Genomic DNA, 26,206 nt, shown 5'->3' with positions numbered 1-26,206 from the left:
ATAGAATGGAACTCCTAGGTGGGAGAGTAGAATAGAATGGAACTCCTAGGTGGGAGAGTAGAATAGAATGGAACTCCTAGGTGGGAGAGTAGAATAGAATGGAACTCCTAGGTGGGAGAGTAGAATAGAATGGAACTCCTAGGTGGGAGAGTAGAATAGAATGGAACTCCTAGGTGGGACAATATAATAGATTGGAACTCCTAGGTGGGAGAGTAGAATAGAATGGAACTCCTAGGTGGGAGAGTGGAATAGAATGAAACTCCTAGGTGGGACAATATAATAGATTGGAACTCCTAGGTGGGAGAGTAGAATAGAATGGAACTCATAGGTGGGAGTGTGGAATAGAATGGAACTCCTAGTTGGGAGAGAAGAATAGAATGAAACTCCTAGGTGGGAGAGTATAATAGATTGGAACTCCTAGGTGGGACAATATAATAGATTGGAACTCCTAGGTGGGAGAGTAGAATAGAATGGAACTCATAGGTGGGAGTGTGGAATAGAATGGAACTCCTAGTTGGGAGAGAAGAATAGAATGGAACTTCTAGGTGGGAGAATAGAATGGAACGCCAAGGTGGAAGAATAGAATAGATTGGAACTCCTAGGTGGGAGAATAGAATAGATTGGAACTCTTAGGTGGGACGGTATAATAGAATGGAACCCCTAGGTGGGAGAATAGAATAGAATGGAACTCTTAGGTGGGAGAATAGAATAGAATGGAACTCTTAGGTGGGCGAATAGAATAGAATAGAACTCCTAGGTGGGAGAATAGAATAGAATGGAACTCTTAGGTGGGAGAATAGAATAGAATAGAACTCCTAGGTGGGAGAGTAGAATAGAATGGAACTCCTAGGGGGGAGAATAGAATAGAATGGAACTCTTAGGTGGGAGAGTAGAATAGAATGGAACTCCTAGGTGGGAGAGTAGAATAGAATGGAACTCCTAGGTGGGAGAGTAGAATAGAATAGAATGGAACTCCTAGGTGGGAGAATAGAATAGAATGGAACTCCTAGTTGGGAGAGAGAGAATAGAACTCCTAGGTGGGATAGTAGAATAGAATGGAACTCCTAGGTGGGAGAGTATAATAGAATGGAACTCCTAGGTGGGAGAGTATAATAGAATGGAACTCCTAGGTGGGAGAGTATAATAGAATGGAACTCCTAGGTGGGAGAGTATAATAGAATGGAACTCCTAGGTGGGAGAATAGAATAGAATGGAACTCCTAGGTGGGAGAGTAGAATAGAATGGAACTCCTAGGTGGGAGAATAGAATAGAATGGAACTCCTAGGTGGGAGAGTAGAATAGAATGGAACTCCTAGGTGGGAGAATAGAATAGAATGGAACTCCTAGGTGGGACAATATAATAGATTGGAACTCCTAGGTGGGAGAGTGGAATAGAATGGAACTCCTAGTTGGGAGAGAAGAATAGAATGAAACTCCTAGGTTGGAGAGTAGAATAGATTGGAACTCCTAGGTGGGAGAATAGAATAGAACGCCAAGGTGGAAGAATAGAATAGATTGGAACTCCTAGGTGGGAGAATAGAATAGATTGGAACTCTTAGGTGGGAGAATAGAATAGAACGCCAAGGTGGAAGAATAGAATAGATTGGAACTCCTAGGTGGGAGAATAGAATAGATTGGAACTCTTAGGTGGGACGGTATAATAGAATGGAACCCCTAGGTGGGACAGTAGAATAGAATGGAACTCTTAGGTGGGAGAATAGAATAGAATAGAACTCCTAGGTGGGAGAATAGAATGGAACTCCTAGGTGGGAGAGTAGAATAGAATAGAATGGAACTCCTAGGTGGGAGAATAGAATGGAACTCCTAGGTGGGAGAGTAGAATAGAATGGAACTCCTAGGTGGGAGAGTAGAATAGAATGGAACTCCTAGGTGGGAGAGTGGAATAGAATGGAACTCCTAGGTGGGAGAGTAGAATAGAATGGAACTCCTAGGTGGGAGAGTGGAAGAGAATGGAACTCCTAGGTGGGAGAATAGAATAGAATGGAACTCCTAGGTGGGAGAATAGAATAGAATGGAACTCCTAGGTGGGAGAGTGGAATAGAATGGAACTCCTAGGTGGGAGAGTAGAATGGAATGGAACTCCTAGGTGGGAGAGTAGAATAGAATGGAACTCCTAGGTGGGAGAGTGGAATGGAATGGAACTTCTAGGTGGGAAATTCACAAACGCATGCAAATTGTAACTGAATGGAAATGGAGCTGAAGCTCTGCTTTGAATAACACAGAAACCCATATTACCTTATGATAACTCTACAAAGACTTCTCTTCAGCAAAGAATAGAATGACTGTGGTTTTGTTAAAACCCACAATACAACGCAATTTCTGAGTCTGAACTAGAAAACTACAAAAACTATTATTGACTTCAAGCTGCAGAAGATGAGCACCCCAACATGTTTCAGACCTCATGCTGTTCAGCCAGCAATTACATGACTCATCCAGAGCCCACACCTCCCCCATCACTCCTTCCATCCTCCCTCAGAAGTTGTAGCCAAACCAGTCTTTGATAGCAGCAAGTACTGCTTTAATCCTAAACCACATCAAAACTGCAAGACACCCTTTACTAGGAGGGAGAGAGGAAGAGAAAAAAAAATTCACACACACCAAGTCCTCCACTAAGCCTTTGTATTGCCTCCCTCAAGCTAGTGTCTGACCTAGCTTAACACAAGCACACACACAGAGTCAGGCTCCCTATGGATATGTGTGTTTGTGTGTGCCAGGCACGTGCCCACTTCAGGGGCTTGATGAGGAATGACTTTCACCATGATTAGAATGTGGGGGAGATGGAGCCATCCGGCCTGCTGCTGTGTAGCTGATGTGCTTTGATTTGCTCGGTGGTAATGGCCTTAAGAGGAGGGAGAGCTAGGCTGGTGTGGTACACTATAGGAAGCAAGGACGCTATTGACGAGGGTAGCCTAGGTTTAAGGCAGACGCTGTGCATCTATTCTAATTACTGTGATCAAGAACACTCTATAAATGGACTGATGTCGTAGTTACTGCTCATTACCGACCGGATCAATCACCCCCTGTTGTCAATCAATGTTCTTGGTGAACTGTGATTAAAACTGTGTTTGCCTGTTCTTCTGTGGAATACACTTTGTCTTGTTACTGCCATAGGATTGGATCATTATTGAACCTTTTTGGAGGATTGCACTCCATTTCTTTATCTGTTAAGGGGGACACATAACACCAGTACAGTATTGCAGCAGGTAGTCACATGTAGGGCTTTAGCGGTCACTGAATTTTGTCAGCTGGTGATTGTCAAGCAAATAACTGCCGGTCTCACGGTAATTGACCATTAACTAACATTAACACATTTAGCATCTTCTAGCTTCCACACATAGCCTACAAGCCACTAATGCAGACCTTTGGAACATCTACATTTTAAAAAGTCTAATAAATCCATGTAATATAGCCTACACCTTCTCAATAAATCCATTATTTATTACAGACAGGTCTAAAGAAACATGATATGAAGAAGAACAGAATAGCATATTCTGAGTTGTCCTTATGTTAGGTCCTGATCCGGCTATGTCATATGGCTGTGGGCTACACTAGTTCATTTAGCAGACAAGATTTGGTTACAATGGGATTATTTTATATTACTTTATAGTATGAAGAAAACCATTGAATAAAGCTGAATAAAATAGTAATTTTCTCAATGATTTGAGGAAGTGCGCATATGCAGCTATTCTGTGTTGAGCGGTTAACAAAGAAACAGGTACTCATATATGCTTAATTTAAAGTTATTAATGTAACTTTGTTCTACAAACTTTGGGGTATATGTTTTGATTTTTTTATATATTGATGCGACTCAAAAATTATTTGTAAAAAATCGCATTAAAAAGCGTTTTTTGCGCAGGCTGTACACACTTCATCAGTCTCTCCATTCACAATTTGACAAGCACTTGATAATGTCTCGAATTTCCCAGCGTCATCCCCATTATGTGGCCGTAATGCCCTCTAAAAAAATCTTTGCCTTTTGTGGCAGTTGTGCCCTTGAGCTGAATATAATAATTATAAATCCCTTCTCCCTACGTGCTCCGAAGCACCTCTCACTCACATAGCTCTCTGTCACAGGATCAGGTCTTTCTCACAGGCTACAAGTGAAAACAGACACATCAGGGACGCAACTGCGCATATAGATATTGGAAGAACTGTCCACATTTAATTTTCGTCAGCCAACAAGATCAGTAGGCCTAACGAACATCAAAAGCACTAGCCTATGTCAATCTACTATCCCCCATTAGTACAAAAGTTGACCTATTCTGTGCGAGAAATAAATATTTAAAACATAGTCTAAGACAGTTGTGGGATGCAGTAGTTCGCAAATTAATACAACCACTAGCATCCAAATCCCTTTTTTTCACAATGAGGCTAATGCAACAGATCAGAACATTTAGCTTCAAATGTGGATAAACTATTAGGCTATTTCTTCACATTATAAGCACAGCAATGTGCACACAGCAATAGGTCATAAGAGTGAATGTTCCATTAACAGGAAAACACCATTATCAAAAGTGACCGCAAATGTGATTATGCATGTCATGATTTTATTAAAAAGGTGCATTTTTATGGTGACAATTATCTTTCTCCAAACTCGAAACTCCCGCATTGCATATGTATGCTAGTTAGGCTCTACACCCACTATGAAGGTGATTTAATGTGCTTAATTTTAAGAAGTTATTTTTACACTTTAGTTGGGATACAAACCTTATCAAAACATATAGGCCTATGGGCTAGGCTACATGAGGTGTGTCACTATGATATGAAAAGTCGCAAAAAAAATGGGCATCATTCACAAGTAATTATAATATAAATGACAAGTGATCGGCTAATGTTGTCACCCATCAGACTATTTTGTATTTAATCATGTCATTACATATGCTAAATAATATATGTGTGACATTTTGTTTTGATTTAGAATTAACCATTATCATGCACCTGTCTCGATGTCATCTATGCACTTAAATAGCGAATGGAAGATGCTTTTCCAGCGGTTCATTTTCATGCCGGACAGGTAGGCTATACTCCTGTTGTAAAGAGAAGCAATGTGCTTAATATGAGGAAAGTTGAGAAATACATTTAGTAGGCCTAGCCTATAGAAAGCTGATGGGATCCTGCTTTTTTTAATAGAGGCCATCACTCTGTTTTCTCACACAATTGCACAATTGCAACATGAGCTCATGGGCTCTCATGAAGTGTTTGATTAGATTTTCGATAACATTTGCATTGATGTCAGAGTGATTAGAGGGACAATAGAGTGCTGAGTACAGTAGAGTGCAGTTAGTACGTTTGGTAGGCCTCTAATGACCAGCATCAGCAACAGAGCTTGGAGAAGCCTAATTACGGTCACGTGGAATTTGACTACCTTCATGGCTCGTGACTGCTGGTGGGGCGGTGACACGGTCACCGTAACAGCCCTAGCCACATTAAGCTATTCTTCATGTTACTTGTCCTGTCTTGAAGATGTGGTGTTTCTTTAAGTTTGCCTGTCTCTACAGTATAGTACAGAAGCAGTGATCTAATGTGTTAGTGTTTAGTTTCTGTTCTATGTCTTATCTGTGTGTGTGTGTGTGTGTGTGTGTGTGTGTGTGTGTGTGTGTGTGTGTGTGTGTGTGTGTGTGTGTGTGTGTGTGTGTGTGTGTGTGTGTGTGTGTGTGTGTGTGTGTGTGTGCATGAGGTTGCATGCCTGTGTGCTTTTGACAACGTGATGCAGCCTACAGCTTGTCTATCACTGTGTCCAAACAGCCCTCGGTATATCAGTTTGTGTGTCCCATCCCCAGTGCTCTGCATCCTGTGGTGGTGGCGTGCAACGGAGGCTGGTGAAATGTGTGAACACCAAGACGGAGCCTGGGGAGGAGGAGGATTATGCCCAGTGTGACCCTGAACCCTGGCCAGAAAACAGCCAGAAGTGTAACCTGAATGAGTGTGACAGCAGCCCCGCTGGTGAGTAAACCACACAACAGCTTTCTGTCTTAAATAATCTGTATGATAATATACACCATTTAGCAGATGCTTTCATCCAATGCGACTTATTGTCATGTGTGCATACATTTGACGTGTAGGTCATGGGGGTCATTATGGGTGGCCTTGGGAATGGAACCCACAGTCCTGAGGTATTAAACACCGTGCTCCACCAACTCGAATTTTCATTTCCCAGAAAATTCTACACTTCCTCTGGTTTTAGCTGAATGGATGGGTTAGATGGATAGACAGGCACGTAGGCAGTCACGCCGGAAGGCAATCGGGCAGAGAGAGAGAGAGAGATAGACAGACGGAGAGAGAGAATCAAACAGACAAACAGACCAAGTTACAGACTCCATTACCAAGTTACAGAGTCCGGTACCAAAGATGTCGGTACAGTAAGCCAATAAATCATAAGAACATCACCACTCTCCTTTCATGGCCAAATTGTTCTGTTTCGTCTTGTAGATTTGTTTAATACAAAGAACTAGTTTTGCAAGAACACTAAGACTTTCCTTGGTCTTTGTCAGTGTTCAAGGCTGTGGCTGTCACCACTTCCATACTCATAACTGACCTTTTCATGCTCTGTGTAGGAGAACTCTTATGTCAGAGTTATTTCACGGCCATACATTTCATAAAACATTTTCTTAACAGTCACTTAGTATTAGATTTGGAATATACAGGTAACTGCCAGAGTAAAGGAAATACCAACATAAAGTGTCTTAATAGGGCGTTGGGCCGCCAGAACAGCTTCAATGCACCTTGGCATAGATTCTAGAAGTGTCTGGAACTCTATTGGAGGGCTGCTACACCATTCTTCCACAATAAATTCATTTGGTGTTTTGTTGATGGTGGTGGAAAACACTGTCTCGGGCACCGCTCCAGAATCTCCCATTAGTGTTAAATTGGGTTGAGATCTGGTGACTGAGATATGCACACACACACACACACACACACACACACACACACACACACACACACACACACACACACACACACACACACACACACACACACACACACACACACATACACACACACTTTGAGACCCCTCTTTCAAAGTCACTGAGATCTCTTCTTCTAGCCATGGTAGGCAAAATAATGGGCAACTGGGTATTTTTATGCATGACCCTAAGCATGATGGGATGTTAATTTCTTAATTTACTCAGGAACCACACCTGTGTGGAAGCACCTGCTTTCAATATACTTTGTATCCCTCATTTACTCAAGTGTTTCCTTTATTTTGGCAGTTAAATGTTGGTTGTAAACTCATAAGGTGGTGAAATGCAATATTGTGTGCTAGCTTGTGAGGCATGCCAGTTAACTAAATGTGTCCTAGTTAGTTGAGAAAGACTGACTCAACAGCCATGTCTGATATAACCAGCAAACTCAATGTTTCCTAGTTAGATGAGAAAGACTGATTCAACAATAACGTCAAGAAGTTGGATGGCTAACTACATTTGACGTTTCAGTCATTTAGCAGACTCTCTTATCCAGAGCATCTTACAGAAGTTAGTCCATACATTTTTGTACTGGTCCCCCTTGGGAATCAAACCCACAACCCTGGAGTTGCAATTGTCATGCTCTACCAACTGAGCCACGCAGGACTCGCTTATCGATCCTGTTTTGTGATATACACCTCTAATGTCGAGCCACTGTGGTTTCTGTATTGTTTATGTTATTCTCATCCTTACAGCTTGTAGCAGTTTATCTGACAATATCAATTATTGATTTTAGAGAGAGAGAGAGAGACCTCCCCAAGTAACATACTGTAGCCATGCTATCACAAGAAGCATGTTACACTACCTTATACAGTACCTGGAATCCAAGTCAGAGGAAGGTGTGCTAACTTGGTTGACTTGTGTGTGTACATGTTCATGCCAACATGTGTGTTCATGTGTGAATCCCTGGGGTTTAGTGGAGGGTCAGTCTGAATGCCATAAACAGCCTCCAGCAGGGATTGGACACTTCAACAGTTCTCTGACCCTCCTGTTCCTCCTTCCACTTCAGCCTCTCTCCCATGGGTCACTGGCTTTCTCGCACCCTAATTGAAGGGTGCCACCTGCTCCCCACCAAACACCACGCAAACAAGATTACACAGTGGAAAATCTGATCCTTGTGAGAAAGGTGGCTGGCTCTTCTCTGTCGTGTGTAAAGCAAAGAGAGAATCTAACTGTGCTAAAGATTGACCTTTATGTGTCATGCTAATGCAACATGAAATATGTTATTATATAGATTTTAAACATACAGTGAAATAAATGATATAGATTTTAAACATACAGTGAAATAAAATGGCCAAATGTTAATAAATATTCTTTCAGTTTTTAGGGCTGACCCAAGTTTTGTACACTACAAGACTGTTAGCCCACTGAGCTAAAGCATTAGCTTGGAAAGCTAACACAAGTCTAACTAATCACGCATTTAGAGTTCACCGAACCACCTCTGCAACAGATGTGTCTAGAACAGTGGTTCCCAACCTTTTTTGAATTTTCCAGCACACCTAAAATGTCCCTATTAATTTATTTTGTGGTAATGACCTCCATCTCATCTGATCCATATTGAAAATCATCTATTTTCTGTGACAAACATTTTTTATAGATTAAATAGGGTTTATTTGAACTATTTTCATAGTTCCTTAGTCATGATTCATTTGTGTGTACCCCTTTAAGAGCGTCCCGCAAATCCCTGCTAGAAATATATTTTTTTAGATCTGGTAAAATATATATTTAGTTTTAAACCGTTCGGGCTACAGGCGAGTGTTTTTCTGCATTGTAAAGCTACAAACAGACCCAAAGCCATGCTCTGTTTGTTGTTTGTTTCTATGGCAGAGGCTGTGCTACAACTAAACCTAATCACTGTGCTAATGGATCTCACAGGCTAGGAGAAATGATACAAATGCTTGTGATGCAGGCCCCACAAATGATAATAAATGTAACCACAGCCTGAGCGCACTGGACTTGAAACAACCATACAGATGTATCCATGTGCCATTCAATGAATTATCTAAAAGGCTCTGGTGCTCCCAAGTACAAAATTCCCCCTACATTCCACAGGTCACGTTTAGAAGTGAGTGTTCCAAGAAATAATGAAGATTAGGAAAGGTTTCGCGGCACACCTGGGAGTTCCTCAAGGCACACCAGTGCCTTGACACCGGTTGAAAACTGCTGGTCTAGAGCTCCACATAAAGTGGCATTCATTATTGGCCCAGCTTATCTCTCCCTCTATCAGCTGGTAACACATATTACAACTTTAAAGACTGAGGTTATCATCGACTCGTTTGACTTTCTAAATGAACTTTTGCCTTATTTCTACCTTTCCAGTCACGTCCATCTCACTCCAATCACACAGGGACCTTTGTCTTGCGGTGCATAATTACCTTGGTCACCCTTGAAACAGACTAACTGAACTGTCATTTAAAAACCCATAGAAAATTGCCTTGGCAGTGTTAGCTAATTAAAACAAGATTTAAACTGATGGGTGCTGTGTCCATTTTAGGTCTCCCAGAAATATCTCCCCATACACTATCTTCTAAGGACATGTTTTTATGTGTTAAAATTGTGTTTTCTGAGACCGGTTTGGGGCTCACAGGAGGTACATTTAGACTCGTGGAAAGTTGTTTTAGGAGATACCCACTGGGCACACACATCAATCAGTTCAACAACTAGATTTGATTTACATTTGGTTGAGTTGTCAACTACCATGAATTCAACGTGAAAACAACCGAACAATGTCATCACATTATTGGATTTAGGTCTCTTACGTTGATGACTTTTTACAAATCCAAATCTTTTCCCAAGTTGATTCAACGTCAACACATTTGATTTTTGATTTTTTTTTTTTATTACTTGAAAACGTTTATTCAACCAGTGTTTGCCCAGTGGGTAATAGGATAATAATACATAATAATTCCCTTCTTGATTCAAACATATCTGAGCTATCCGCTGATGTCAGGTGCAATCCTGAAATGATACCTTGATATCACATCTTGCATCTGATTGACAGTTGTTACCTCGTCTAACCTTTTACCATTCTGTGTAAACCAATCTTCCAATGCCTGTCACTGTTGAAATTGACGGTAGAGGTGAAAATCTTTTGAGATGGGCTTCTCATCCAGAATACAGATTTTACAGGCATCATCCCTGTGCAACTACAGTTTATAATCCCTACGGCTCTTCGAAGACTGATACGTGTTGAAATTGATTTTACGAGAGTGCAGTAGCGATTCAGAATATTTATGTGCAGTAATTTAGCGAAGAACCTTGATACTAAATCTTAGTGGGAATAACACCTATCCTGAAAGGATTTGATTGCTTGATATGGAATGTCATCACTTCTGCATTTTATTATCAAGGAGAAACCACAAGACAAAAAGGAGTGCGAGATCAGTGTCTGGGTTTTGTCTCTTGCCTTTGAGTTTGATTCGTAACGTAGTGAGAGAGAGAAGAATCCATCCACTCAGAGAAGGTCCAGTGCCAAGACTGTGGTTAATGGTGGCCATTTTGTAAACCACTGCCACACAAATTAGTTGTTGCTTTTAAAAACTGGTCAAGTACCAGATGTGTTAAGTTAAAGCGATAGTTCATCCATATTTCATTACAAAATGGCTTATTTGTTTCCTTACCCTAAAAGCAGTCTGGACAAAGAGAGACATTAACCCACATTTGTTTTGTGTACGTAGCCACTGTCACCAACCGCTATCCTTAGCATTTTCTAACTAAAAACATTTACATTTTAGTCATTTAGCTTATGTTCTTATCCAGAGCGAGTGTTAGTTCACAAAAAAAATTATAATTGTGAGGGGGGCATGTGCTGTGGAGTTATTAAAAATATTGTATGAATGTTATGACCAAGCTATATGATCAGTTTTTACTTAGTGAACACCCTGGCTGTATAAAGTGTCACAGAGAGAGATACTGAAAAGGAGAGCAAGGCAGACTGACTTCTTACCCATCCATCAAACAGACTGGTGGTTTATTGCTTCAGCTGGTGAGTTCTGCTGGTATTGACTTGTTTGTATCCTAAGGCTAACAGAAGTGTAATCCCAGAGCCATCTGTTGAATAGGCTGCTGTATAGACAGTTCAACCTCAGGTAATGGGAGGTTTATGTTGTCTACTACTGTAGGAACGTTTTTAAAGACATGCATTGTTACTTGTTAAATATACCAGACATTGCACCATTCCCGTCTGCCTTGGAGGGATATAAAAGGAAGAATATAACAGACTGGGAAGTCCAGGAGTCAACCACATTTGAACCCACATGTCGACCACATTGTTCAGACCCTTCTATGCAAAAAATACGCACCGCAGTTTACCAGTCTCCCCCCAAAAAATGAGTTGCTCTAGTCGCTATTGCTAATTATTTGATTTCAACACGTATTCAGAACAGGCCCACGCCGTTACATAGGAAGTACAGTATGCAGACTTATATATTGAACATGTTTTGTATTAACATCACAGTTCAGGCCTTATGGTAATCCACTATATAATCCACTATATTTAGTATAGTTGTCTACGTCCTGCTTGCTATGTTTTGATTTGAAGCTTCTGAAAGAGGTTGCTAAGCTATGAAAGATAACAGCATCAGCGTTGTAGAGACTTCTCTTCTAACCATTCCCCTAATGGTGTGGAATGTCTGTTGCTATTTCACAAAGCCTGTGGAATACCAGACAACAGTTTGCCACCATGAAAGCCTTTTTGTTTGGGCGGATGATGTTTGATCACAAGAATGAGATGTTTTGGAATGGTTGACGTTTGAAAAGTGAAAGCAGAGAGTGAATAAGGGAAATGATCATGATGGCTGTCATGCCTCTGTCTTTAATGGAAGCCTTGAAGTCCATGACCCACATGGGTTTGGGCCTGGAGCTCCAGTTCTGTTGAAACAGAGGAAAGTTCTGACTCATGGCCAAGTCCACAACAACTCTTGGCTCTTGGCTGTGCATGTAATTCCATTTAAATGGGTGTTGATAATGGCCCACTGTGTGTTAGTTGAATTGCATAAGAATGTCTCATTATTCTTCGGCTGAGGACTCGCACAGCTGATTGTGACATAGGGACCTTGCGTAACTCTGTTATCAACCCAGAAAAAAAACATTACTCTGACATAAATGTAACATTATTCGGAGACAAGTTATTTTAGCTCATTTGCGGTGTCTGTGGTATTTGGACTTGCATGCTCCGTTGAGCAGCCCACATCTCTCTTGCAGCACAATTCTATGTTAGTGATCAATCAACGAGGCCTGCTTTTGCAGATTTTTTTCAATATGATTTTGGCATGCAAAAGTTTTCCCTTCAAAAAACACTCAAGGCTAAGTTTTTTTTGCTCATTTGTGCTGTCTGTGAGGTTGGTACTCGCATGCCCTGTGAAGACAATTGGTTGGCTAGTACAAAGCTTCTATTTTTGTGTTTGCAGATATTTTATTATTTCTGTTTGTCTGACTTTAGGATGTTGACTGGAGAAGTTTTCCTGTCGCAATATTGCTGTGGCATTTCAAATGCTTCTATCCCCAAATAATGATCTGTGGCATGAAAGCATAATCTCTGTAATCCCGTTTTAGAGAGGGGTAGATGTGAGACAGAGGTGATGTGGCGCGGATCCGTCTTAACTGCTGACATTTACAACTACCCAGAGAGGTGTTTCTTCCAATCACTGAGGCATGTCATAATGTGTGTTGAGAATGGTGGCCATTTTGTATTTTTAAAGTCTCTGTGTGGTCCATCTCCTGGAGGATTTGACCTTGATATGATTGTCCTTGTCCAGATGACATCATGGAAATAACACTGGTTGAGGGCGGTTGTAAATCACTGTTTATTAAGCTTGTAGCATAAACTTTGTAGCTAACAATTCAAAACCACATTGTTATGTTGTACTGAATACTTTAATATAGTGTTTTATGGTTCACGTTTTTTACTGCAGCAGTTAAGTTTTTCCAGTGGGGTGAGGGTGTACAGTGTGTGTGCGCGTTAGAGGTCACCTGTACCCGAAGACACGATTCGGGACCCAGGCGGATCCAGAATTCTAAATAATGTCACGGGTCTGGGTTGGATCTGATATGATTGCCTCAGGTATGTGTCATTTTAACTGACTTGAGAGCAAACAGCAAAAACATATACATTATCAAATACAAATTAACTATCAACTATTAAAGACTACCAGAACCCACTGGATTCTCCAATTACATTGAATGAACTACAGGACAAAATAAAAACCCTCCAACCCAAAAAGGCCTGTGGGGTTGATAGTATCCTAAATGAAATTATAAAATGTACAGACCACAAATTCCAATTGGCTATACTTTAACATCATCCTCAGCTGTGGAATCTTTCCCAATATTTGGAACCAAGGACTGATCACCCCAATCCACAAAGGTGGAGATAAATTTGACCCCAAGAACTACTGGGGGATATGCGTCAACAGCAACCTTGGGAAAATCCTCTGCATTATTAGAGAGAGAGCGAGAGAAAGCAAGAGGACCTAACTCACTCTATTAAATTAATCAAAACAGGAACATTTTACATTTGGGTGGAAATTATCTCAGCAGAGAAAAATGTCCTCCTGTGTGCTACCTATATCACCCCATGTCACGCCCTGACCAGGTGAACTCTTCTATTTTGGTCAGGGTGTGGCATTTCTATAGTTTATTTTCTATGTTGGGTTATGTCGATTCCCAATCAGAGACAGCTGTCGCTAGTTGCCTCTGATTGGGGAATCATATTTAAGTTCCTTTTCCCCCCACGATGTTTGTGGGTAATTGTATTTGCACTGTGTTTCGTTTCACCTGTGAAACTGGCACCTTTCTCCTTTGCGTATTTATTTTGTTTTGTCGTTCCTATCTAAAATAAATATGTGGAACAGTCAAACTGCTGCGTATTGGTCATCGAGTGATTACGATATATCTTCCGATGAGGGAGAATACGAGGAACGTGACAGAATTACCCACCAAACCAGGACCAAGCAGCAGAGGAACGAAGAGGAAGGATGGACATGGGCCGAGTTAAGGAGGAGCATTTCCAGGGCGATGGAAGAGTTTAGGGAGACCGAGAGGCATCCCCAAGATTTTTTTAGGGGGGGGCACAAGGGCTGTTTGACGGGGCAGGAGCTGCCCGCCAGTCAACAGTCGTCGGAGCTGCCCGCCAGTCAACAGTCGTCGGAGCTGCCCGCCAGTCAACAGTCGTCGGAGCTGCCCGCCAGTCAACAGTCGTCGGAGCTGCCCGCCAGTCAACAGTCGTCGGAGCTGCCCGTCAGTCAACAGTCGTCGGAGCTGCCCGTCAGTCAACAGTCGCCGGAGTGGTCAGACTGCGCTGAACTGCCGGAGTGGCCAGACTGCGCTGAACTGCCGGAGTGGCCAGACTGCGCTGAACTGCCGGAGTGGCCAGACTGCGCTGAACTGCCGGAGTGGCCAGACTGCGCTGAACTGCCGGAGTGGCCAGACTGCGCTGAACTGCCGGAGTGGCCAGACTGCCCTGAACTGCCGGAGTGGCCAGACTGCCCAGACTGTCCCGAGCTGCCAGGCGTCCCCAGTCCAGTCCGGCCCGTCCCTGCTCCCCGCACCAAGCCAGTGGTGCGTGTCCCCAGTCCAGTCCGGCCCGTCCCTGCTCCCCGCACCAAGCCAGTGGTGCGTGTCCCCAGTCCTGTCCGGCCCATTCCTGCTCCCCGCACCAGGTTAGTGGTGCGTGTCCCCAGTCCTGTCCGGCCCATCCCGGCTCCCCGCACCAAGCCGGTGGTGCGTGTCCCCAGTCCAGTCCGGCCCGTCCCTGCTCCCCGCACCAGGTTGGTGGTGCGTGTCCCCAGGCCAGTCCGGCCCGTCCCTGCTCCCCGCACCAGGTTGGTGGTGCGTGTCCCCGGTCCTGTCCGGCCCGTCCCTGTCCCCCGCACCAGGCCCACGGCGCGTGTCCACAGTCTGGCACGGCCTGTGTCCGGTCCACCGGTGATCAGTCCTGTTCCGGTCGGCGGCTCTGCTCCGGAGCCTGAGCATGCCGCTCCACCGTGGTCCAGTCCGGGCCAGAGGGGTAGGGCTAGGGTGGAGGCAGGGGGAGAAACACGCCCGGGGCCAGAGCCTCCACCGAGGGTGAGGCGCCCACCCGGGTCCCCCCCCTAATAGACTTTAGGTTGGTGCGCCGGGAGTACGCACCGTTGGAGGGGGGGTACTGTCACGCCCTGACCAGGTGAACTCTTCTATTTTGGTCAGGGTGTGGCATTTCTATAGTTTATTTTCTATGTTGGGTTATGTCGATTCCCAATCAGAGACAGCTGTCGCTAGTTGCCTCTGATTGGGGAATCATATTTAAGTTCCTTTTCCCCCCACGATGTTTGTGGGTAATTGTATTTGCACTGTGTTTCGTTTCACCTGTGAAACTGGCACCTTTCTCCTTTGCGTATTTATTTTGTTTTGTCGTTCCTATCTAAAATAAATATGTGGAACAGTCAAACTGCTGCGTATTGGTCATCGAGTGATTACGATATATCTTCCGATGAGGGAGAATACGAGGAACGTGACACCCCACTAGAATCCCCATACTTTAATGAAGACAGCATCTCCATCCTGGAGGGGGAAATCAATCATTTCCAGGCCCAGGGACATGTACTAGTCTGTAGCGACCTAAATGATAGAACTGGACAAGAACCTGACATCCTCAGCACACAGGGGGCCAAACACCGACCTGGAGGTGACAGCATTCCCCGCCCCATATACTCCCCTAGACACAACTACGACATCATAACCAACAAAAACGGGTATGTACATAGTCAATGGTAGGCTTCGAGGGGACTCCTGTAGACAACTTTATCACTGACCTCAACCCAGAGCCTCTCAGCATTCAGTCAGTCCACTGACACCCTTATCACATCACAGCAAAATTACAGTCTACTTGAACAGAGCAATACTCAATCATGAGGCATCAAAGCCAAAGGAACTAAATAATATTAAGAAATGCTATAGATGGAAGGAAAGTAGATTGCTGCCTAATAGTTTTTTGGTAGGTTTCCAACAAATTCAATCCCTTTTTGACAACTTCCTGGACAAAATATTTCACTGTAATAGTGAAGTTGTAAACTTGGTAGTAGAAAACCTGAACCATATATTTGACCTCTTAGCTTCCCTATCAAATCTAAACATTTCAAACAGAAAAAAAGGAACAGCACATCAGAAATCAGCTCAATGTAATTGAAGAATCCATAGACTCTAACCACTTCTGTGAAAATTGGAAAACACTAAACAAACCTCAATACAAAGAGTTTCAGTTGAAGTTGGAAGTTTACATACACCTTAGCCAAATACATTTATACTCAGCTTTTCACAATTCCTGACATTTAATCCGAGTAGAAATTCCCTGTTTTAGGTCAGTTAGGATCACCACTTTATTTTAAGAATGTGAAATGTCAGAATAATAGTAGAGAGAATGATTTATTTAATCTTTTATTTCTTTCATCACATTCCCAATCAGAACTTTACATACACTCAATTAGTATTTGGTAGCATTGCCTTTAAATTGTTTAACTTGGGTCAAACTTTTCGGGTAGCCTTCCACAAGCTCCCACAATAAGTTGGGTGAATTTTGGCCCATTCCTCCTGACAGAGCTGGTGTAACCGAGTCAGGTTTGTAGGCCTCCTTGCTCGCACACACTTTTTCAGTTCTGCCCACACATTTTCTATAGGATTGAGGTCAGAGCTTTGTGATGGCCACTCCAATACCTTGACTTTGTTGTCCTTAAGCCATTTTGCCACAACTTTGGAAGTATGCTTGGGGTCATTGTCCATTTCGAACACCCATTTGCGACCAAGCTTTAACTTCCTGACTGATGTCTTGAGATGTTGCTTCAATATATCCACATGATTTTCCTACCTCATGATGCCACCTATTTTGTGAAGTCCCTCCTGCACCAGTCCCTCCTGCAGCAAAGCACCCCCACAACATGATGCTGCCACCCCCATGCTTCACGGTTGGGATGGTGTTCTTCGGCTTGCAAGCATACCCTTTTTCCTCCAAACATAATGATTGTCATTATGGCCAAACAGTAGTCTGGCTTTTTTTATGACTTTTTTTATGATTTTTGAGCAGTGGCTTCTTCCTTGCTGAGTGGCCTTTCAAGTCATTTTTTATTTATTTATTACCTTTATTTAACTAGGCAAGTCAGTTAAGAACAAATTCTTATTTTCAATGGCAGCCTAGGAACAGTGGGTTAACTGCCTTGTTCAGGGGTAGAACGACAGATTTTTACCTTGTCAGCTCAGAGATTCAATCTTGCAACCTTTCGGTTACTAGTCCGATGCTATAACCACTAGGCTACCTGCCGCCCCATTATGTCGATATAGGACTTGTTTTACTGTGGATATAGATACCTTTATACCTGTTTCCTCCAGCATCTTCACAAGGTCCTTTGCTGTTGTTCTGGGATTGATTTGCACTTTTCGCACCAAAGTACGTTCATCTCTAGGAGACAGAACGCGTCTCCTTCCTGAACGGTATGGCGGCTGCGTGGTCCCATGGTGTTTATACTTGCATACTATTGTTTGTACAGACGAATATGGTACCTTCAGGTGTTTGGAAATTGCTCCCAAGGATGAACCAAACTTGTGGAGGTCTACAATTTGTTTTCTGAGGTCTTGGCTGATTTCTTTTGATTTTCCCATGATGTCAAGCAAAGAGGCACTGGGTTTGAAGGTAGCCCTTGGAATACATCCACAGGTACGCCTCCAATTGACTCAAATGGGGTCAATTAGCCTATCAGAAGCTTCTAAAGCCATGACATAATTTTCAGGAATTTTCCAAGCTGTTTAAAGTCACAGTCAACTTAGTGTATGTAAGCTTCTGACCCACTGGAATTGTGATACAGTGAATTATAAGTGAAATAATCTGTCTGTAAACAATTGTTGGAAAAATGACTTGTGTCATGCACAAAGTAGATGTCCTAACCGACTTGCCAAAACTGTAGTTTGTTAACAAGAAATTTGTGGAGTGGTTGAAAAACAGGTTTTAATGACTCCAAGCGTATGTACAAGTGTAGGTACATTTCATACAAAGTCATCAAAGCGGCAATAGGCTACAGTCATAGAGATTCCGTGTGTGGAAAAAGTTATTTATTTAACTAGGCAAGTCAGTTAAGAGCAAATTCTTATTTACAATGATGACCTACCCCGGACGATGCTGGGCCAATTGTGCGCCGCCCTATGGGACTCCCAATCACATCCGGATGTGATACAGCCTGGATTCAAACCAGGGACTGTAGTGATGCCTCTTGCACTGAGATGCAGTGCCTTAGACCGCTGTGCCACTCGGGAGCCAGTCAGGAGTTAGGAGATGTCTAATCAGTGGAAGAGTTAAAGTTAAAGGAGAAGAATGGGGTACAATGACCAGGAGCCAAAAGGTAGGCTGCTACTTTATATTCTGAATGGTGTTGTTATTTGTAACTGAGAAAAGCACATTCATTGCAGCCTCAATTAGCCTATCTAGCTAATGTTAGCTCGCTTAACTAGCTTCGCCCTGTTTGATGCAGTCAAGACATTGTCGTGTCTTTGGGTCACCATTAAACTGAAGACATGTTTATCAAAATAACTCCCTGTAATTATTATCACGCGATTAAACTAATTAATCGTTTAATTGTAATTAACTAGGAGATCGGGGCACCAAGGAAAATATTCAGATTACAAAGTTATAATTTTCCTAATATAACTTTCCTATATTATAACATTATATATTATATTCTATTATAGTATAGGCCGATTATCTTCTGGTTTAAATGGTGTATTTTACCTCGCGTCCAGTCTCATTCCAAACGTCCTTAATTGTTGTATCTGCACGAATCCAGCCTTTACTAAAGTCATCCATACATCAATTGTTTTAAAATCATTTATTTACTAAACTAAGTAATTCACAGAAAGCATACAAACAGTAATTATCATCACAAAGAATTGGTAGTGGGCTAAACAGGCATGGCTGGTGTCTTGTTAAACAAAGGGTCATAATAGGTCAGCTGAGGAGGCACACAGAGTTCATTAATATTACAATTGATATGCTAATCCTTTGCACATGAACGCTCACTCATTCGGGAACAATTGCAATCAATATATATTTACGCTCAGTGTGTCGTCGGGATCCTTGTTGGAGAGTCGTTCTGTTGGAGAGTTCTCTCTCTCTCTCTCTCTCTCTCTCTCTCTCTCTCTCTCTCTCTCTCTCTCTCTCTCTCTCTCTCTCTCTCGGTTAGAATGGATCTTTCAAAGCGACATTCATTAATGTCGTCATAGAATGGATGTTTCGTTGGTCTTCGCGTTCAATGATATAATTTACTTAGCTGCAGACTAATAATTAATATCAAAGACTTGTTCTTATTCTGTCGGTATCGATAGTCTAAAAGTTAACCACGTGGTATAGTTCACTTTCAGTAGAGGAATTGGATGGTCAAACCTATTGGCCAACTCGCAATGGAGTGGAGGCCTGGTCTAAAGAAATAACTTCTAGGTGGGGTTTTATAAGTGAACATAGAACAGGCTTGTCACATGACGCCTTGTCCTGTCCATGTCCCTGGGGGGCGTGCCGATGACTGATCTAAGCTTTTGAACAGAAATACATTCTATCACATTAACATCAGTACATGGCATCTCAACGTATTACAAATAGCTTTATCCTTGTTAATACATTTTATACCACCATTTGGATGCAAGTCCCATAGCTGAGGCTATTATATAAACAGTTTTATGGTAATATGGCTATATTGTCTCTTCTGAGTATCACAAAATTGTACCAAGCGGACCAGTTCGTAGCTGGATTCTTCACCAATCTTCCATACCTTCTCCAGAACATAAATGTCGTTCGGTTCTCCAATTCTGTGAGTTGGAAGAATTTCCTGTGTCTCTCTATGAAACCACTCTGTGTCTCAACTGGGCCATGTGGCAAGAGATTCTCCTCTAGAATTTTACAACCCCTTCACACAGGGCCTGGGTGGGGGGAGGTAGGTTGGGGGATGGTGCAAGGGGGAGGGGGTCAACTGTCCTCCCTGTACTCAAAGAGGGCAACGTCATGACAACATGTACTATGCAATCATATTTGATGATAAAAAACCTAGCTATGGCAGCTATTAGACTAGTATAGTGCGACTCGGCTTGGTTGGTTGCTGTCTCTCCCTCCTCGCTGCTGTCCGTTTCACTCATTCACAGTACAGCCGCTCCCCCGCCTGCTAGAGCGGCATCTCTCTCTCCCTCCTCGCTAATAATTTTTTTTAGCTTAAAATAATACTTTGCTGCTGCTTCCATCACTCGGATGGGATCGGGTACTGATACTATCAGGTCTATATGGAACGTGTCTAGTTGTCCTTGGGTCCGTTCGGAACAGGTCTCTATATTTCAAAAATATATATTCATGTATATCTGGTCCGGGTGTGAAAGCCGCAGGTCCATTTCGGAACGGGTCTAACTTTTTGGACCAGTGAAGACCTCTAGCATGCGTGCATACGTTCATTCATGTGTGTTCATGCATGTGAGTGTGTGTGTCTATGTGTTCATGCATGCGAGTGTGTGTCTCTGTGTGTTCATGCATGCGAGTGTGTGTCTCTGTGTGTTCATGCATGTGAGTGTCATGGCTATCCCCCCAGAGGGAAGTGTGTGTACCTGGGCTTTACAAAGTGTCAGGTGTGTCACGCCATCAAGGCCTTATGGGAGAGAACCAGTCCAGAACCAGTCCAGGGTCAGAAACAGAAACATACAATTCCCAAACTATGTCGATGTCACTGCCTGGCATGCCATTCTTCAGACGGACTGGGGGTACTGGTACTGACTGACTGGGGGGTACTGGAACTGACTGACTGGGGGGTACTGTTACTGACTGACTGGGGGTACTGGTACTGACTGACTGGGGGGTACTGGAACTGACTGACTGGGGGGTACTGTTACTGACTGACTGGGGGGTACTGATACTGACGGACTGGGGGGTACTGATACTGACGGACTGGGGGGTACTGGTACTGACGGACTGGGGGGTACTGATACTGACGGACTGGGGGGGGGTCCTGGTACTGACTGACTGGGGGGTACTGATACTGACGGACTGGGGGGTACTGATACTGACGGACTGGGGGGGGGTCCTGGTACTGACTGACTGGGGGGGTCCTGGTACTGACTGACTGACTGACTGGGGGTGTCCTGGTACTGACAGACTGGGGTTACTGATACTGACTGACTGGAGGGTACTGGTACTGACTGACTGGGGGGGTCCTGGTACTGACGGGCTGGGGGTACTGGTACTGACGGACTGGGGGATACTGGTACTGACTGACTGGGGGATACTGGTACTGACTGACTGACTGGGGGATACTGGTACTGACTAACTGGGGGGGGTCCAGGTACTGACTGACTGGGGGATACTGGTACTGACGGTCTGGAGGGTACTGGTACTGACTGAATGGGTGTTACTGGTACTGACTAACTGGAGGGTCCTGGTACTGATGGACTGGGGGGTACTGTTACTGATGGACTGGGGGGTCCTGGCAATGACTAACTGAGGGGTACTGTTACTGATGGACTGGGGGGTCCTGGCAATGACTAACTGAGGGGTACTGGTACTGACGGACTGCGGGGTCCTGGTGGGCGCATGAATCTCATTATGGTTTGTTCATGCTACACAAGCAGCACTACAACACATCTAATAACAATTGCAACCTGATTTGAAGAATACTAAAGAATACTGGTGTGGTGACCATTTTATGTAATGTGTAAAAGCTCTGTCCTCCACTGAAGTGCTCCACACCATGAATAAAAGTAGGGCAGTATGTTCATATGCACACAACATGGCCTCTCACTGACTCAATAACAGTTTGAGTGAACATCAGGTGTCTTCTACGGTAGTGCTGCTGGTGCAGTGAATACACTGTGCCGTGTTCTTCCATTAGCCCTGTATAGAGCCAGATGAAAGACCCCAAAGCCTTCTTCACATTCTATTACTGGACCTTGGATGAAATAGTTCATAATAGAGAATTCATGTGGTTTCTCTGCCTGGAACACCCAGGAGAAAAAGCTAATAAGACAGACAAAAGCTTATAGAAAAACATGTATAAACCAGGTTGGATTGGCACTGAGCAGGTCTGTGTTATCACACGTGTCCACCTGTCTGATACATGTGGTAGGGGACATTAATGGAGCTTCTCTGGTGGAAAGTCATTCATTCTGCTGTTGCCCCCTCTCTACCATGTGAATCATATAAGCAGACAGAAGGACTAGTCAATAAGGGGCTAAGAATAAAACAAAATAAAATACCATTTAAAAGGCCATTTCCGTCAAACTTCGCTATCGTGCTTCAAACAGGAAGTGTGTGTGTGTGTGTGTGTGTGTGTGTGTGTGTGTGTGTGTGTGTGTGTGTGTGTGTGTGTGTGTGTGTGTGTGTGTGTGTGTGTGTGTGTGTGTGTGTGTGTGTGTGTGTGTGTGTGTGTGTGTGTGTGTGTGTGTGTGTGTGCTACATAGTGAAGAAGAGAGAGGTAAAGCATGAGCCAGCATGTGATAAACAGTTACATTTCTCGTCTATAATCCACTTACAGCAACAGGGAAATCAGTGTATGCTTCAGGCTTCCCTCATTATGCTTTATGCTTCAGGCTTCCCTTCCTAATGCTTCAGGCTTCTCTTCCTAATGCTTCAGGCTTCCCTCATTATGCTTCAGGCTTCCCTCATTATGCTTCAGGCTTCCCTCCATTATGCTTGAGGCTTCCCTCATGCTTCAGGCTTCCCTCATTATGATTCAGGCTTCCCTCCATTATGCTTCAGGCTTCCCTCCATTATGCTTCAGGCTTCCATCCCTAATGCTTCAGGCTTCCCTCCCTAATGCTTTAGGCTTCCCTCCATTATGGTTCTGGCTTCCCTCCCTTATGCTTCAGGCTTCCCTCTATTATGCTTCAGGCTTCCCTCTATTATGCTTTGTACTATTTAATTGTTAACTCCGTTTGTACACTCCTCGATTCCTCATCTCTGTGCCTTTCTGTTTCTGTCCAGCACCGGACTATTGGATCTGTGCATGGGGCGGCAGGCAGCCTAGTGGTTAGAGCATTGGGACAGTAACCGAAAGGTTGCTGGATCGAATCCCCGAGCTGACAAGGTTATTCTGCCCCTGAAACCCACTGTTTCCCGGTAGGCCGTCATTGTAAATAAGAATTTGTTCTTAACTGACTTGCCTGGTTAAATAAAAAAAAAGGTTTCCTTTTTCACTACCTGATTTATTACTATGGACAGTGAGGGGAGGCTGCCAGGCCTTGTTAATTACCATGGACAGTGAGGGGAGGCTGCCAGGCCTGGTTTATTACCATGGACAGTGAGGGGAGGCTGCCAGGCCTTGTTAATTACCATGGACAGTGAGGGGAGGCTGCCAGGCCTTGTTAATTACCATGGACAGTGAGGGGTGGCTGCCAGGCCTGGTTTATTACTATGGACAGTGAGGGGAGGCTGCCAGGCCTGGTTTATTACTATGGACAGTGAGGGGAGGCTGCCAGGCCTGGTTTATTACCATGGACAGTGAGGGGAGGCTGCCAGGCCTGGTTTATTACTATGGACAGTGAGGGGAGGCTGCCAGGCCTGGTTTATTACTATGGGCAGTGAGGGGAGGCTGCCAGGCCTGGTTTATTACTATGGACAGTGAGGGGAGGCTGCCAGGCCTGGTTTATTACTATGGACAGTGAGGGGAGGCTGCCAGGCCTGGTTTATTACTATGGACAGTGAGGGGAGGCTGCCAGGCCTGGTTTATTACTATGGGCAGTGAGGGAAGGCTGCCAGGCCTGGTTTATTACTATGGACAGTGAGGGGAGGCTGCCAGGCCTTGTTAATTACCATGGGCAGTGAGGGGAGGCTGCCAGGCCTGGTTTATTACTATGGACAGTGAGGGGAGGCTGCCAGGCAAGGGGGAATGTGGAAATTCTTTGCATCCAGATGTGGGCTGTGACTGAGTGCAAAGCCTTCTGTCTCAGTGAACTCAACAAGTCTAATGGTGTGTATCCCAATCTCACTTTCTCTTCTCCTCTAATTGTCATACCTCTTCTCTTATTTCGCTCTAATTTCTCTCTCTCTCTCTGTCAACCCCCCCACCCTCTCTCTCTGTGTGAAAGTTGACAGCGCTGGGCAGCTTCCACAATTCAGTAATGAGGGGTACTCTGGGGAAGCCCCTGCCCAAGGAGAGACTCATTGATCCAGACAGACCGACAGGCCGGATAGTAGTTCCAAACCCCACAGCTCCCTCTCCAAAGCGCTTTTCCCCTGAGCACACACACACAGGTTGGGTAGAAAGTTTGAGATTTAAAGTTGGAATTGATAGATCACAACTCTGGTTGTTACTTGGTAGGGAAAAAGGTACTTATAAACTTGGTGGTTCTAGTCCTGAATGCTGATTGGCTAACAGCTGTGGTATATCAGACCGTATACCACGGGTATGACAAAACATTTATTGCCTAAATATGCTTTGTCTGATATGTCATTGGGTTGTTTGGAAGGTGGTCATTCATATATCACTGTTCCTCTACATAGACTATATGCAGTATGCCATGGTTGAACCTTTTGTAATGGTCCTTGTTCATTTTGGTAGTTATTTTAGATTTAGTCTTAGTTTTAATCTTAAAATACCTTTTTAATCACATTTTAGTAATTTCATCCTTCCTTAGTTTTAGTTATCAGTTTTAGTCTAGCTTTAGTCAGACATTTTAGTCACCATAGTCAGTGTGTTTGTTTCTATTAAATAATGAATATTTAGGCTTCCTGTAACTTCCATCATGTGCACATTTCATATCAAATTAAATGTCCGTTAGTTTCATGTGGAATTCTCGTCTCCTTACATTTTCATCTACTAAAATGTATTTGTAATAGTTATTGTTTTTTTTCCAGGGCGTCTCGTCTCGTTATCGTCATAGTTTTAGTCAGGAAAAGTAGGTTGTTGAGTATTTTTCATCATAGTTGTTGTTGTTGATGTAGCTTTAAACCAGTGCGTTGTGATCCTCTTGCCAGGTCCAACCTCTCCCTGATCTACTGGCCTGCATTTCCAATGTGAATGAGGTCATCCCATCTCTCCCGGAGTCATGCCCCAGTAGTACGTCTAATGTACCCTGGGTTATATTCGGTCACTGTGAAGAGGATGCAAAGAAATACACCCTCTTTCCAAACAGTGCAGTACAGTGGCGTGGGACGAGAGTACGAGGTCTGTGAACAAGAAGCTCCAGTTGCTTCAAATTTCCCCCCGGTGCTATAATAGTCCATGGATACTGCTGCTTCCAGTACAGTTTGAGAGTGGAAAGCCAGAGGAAGTCCACATGAAGCAGGCCTACAGGATGTGCCTCTCTCCCCCCTCTCTCTGTGTACTGTCATGTTGTTCCATGTGGGAGGGGTTAGACGGTTAGTGGGGGAGTGGATCATACCATAAGAAGGGGAGGTGGTGGGGGGGGGTGCAGGAAACAGTATGGGATAGCATTTCAGCTGTGACCTCTGACCCCTGTGATGTTAGGGCACTCTGTGATCTGGGGCAGCATAGGGAAATTATGTTGCGCTGACAGAAGCTTCTGAGGACTGTGAGATAAATTGGTTTCTCTGTGGTGGAGCTGGTGGTTAAGACAGGAGGGTAGTGGACTTGACTGAACCCTCTGTGGTGGAGCTGGTGGTTAAGACAGAAGTGTAGTGGACTTGACTGAACCCTCTGTGGTGGAGCTGGTTAAGACAGGAGGGTAGTGGACTTGACTGAACCCTCTGTGGTGGAGCTGGTTGATAAGACAGAAGTGTAGTGGACTTGACTGAACCCTCTGTGGTGGAGCTGGTGGTTAAGACAGGAGGGTAGTGGACTTGACTGAACCCTCTGTGGTGGAGCTGGTGGTTAAGACAGAAGTGTAGTGGACTTGACTGAACCCTCTGTGGTGGAGCTGGTGGTTAAGACAGGAGGGTAGTGGACTTGACTGAACCCTCTGTGGTGGAGCTGGTTGTTAAGACAGAAGTGTAGTGGACTTGACTGAACCCTCTGTGGTGGAGCTGGTTGTTAAGACAGGAGGATAGTGGACTTGACTGAACCCTCTGTGGTGGAGCTGGTTGTTAAGACAGAAGTGTAGTGGACTTGACTGAACCCTCTGTGGTGGAGCTGGTTAAGACAGGAGGATAGTGGACTTGACTGAACCCTCTGTGGTGGAGCTGGTTGTTAAGACAGAAGTGTAGTGGACTTGACTGAACCCTCTGTGGTGGAGCTGGTGGTTAAGACAGAAGTGTAGTGGACTTGACTGAACCCTCTGTGGTG

General features: G+C 43.9%; 1 protein-coding gene across 1 annotated transcript in view; it reads left to right on the top strand.

Moving 5' to 3' along the window:
• The window catches only part of LOC115202536 (A disintegrin and metalloproteinase with thrombospondin motifs 7), a 172,442-nt gene that overhangs the window by 140,297 nt on the left and 5,939 nt on the right, over nt 1–26,206 (top strand). The window contains exon 23 of the mRNA XM_029766660.1: nt 5,802–5,964. Coding sequence (XP_029622520.1) covers nt 5,802–5,964 — 163 coding nt within the window. The remainder of the gene's footprint in view (nt 1–5,801; nt 5,965–26,206) is intronic.

This window comes from Salmo trutta, chromosome 12 (genome assembly GCF_901001165.1).
Source record: "Salmo trutta chromosome 12, fSalTru1.1, whole genome shotgun sequence".
Taxonomy (NCBI): Eukaryota; Metazoa; Chordata; class Actinopteri; order Salmoniformes; family Salmonidae; genus Salmo; species Salmo trutta.
Note: the sequence above shows the minus strand (reverse complement) of the source record. Positions and strands in the feature narration are given on the sequence as shown.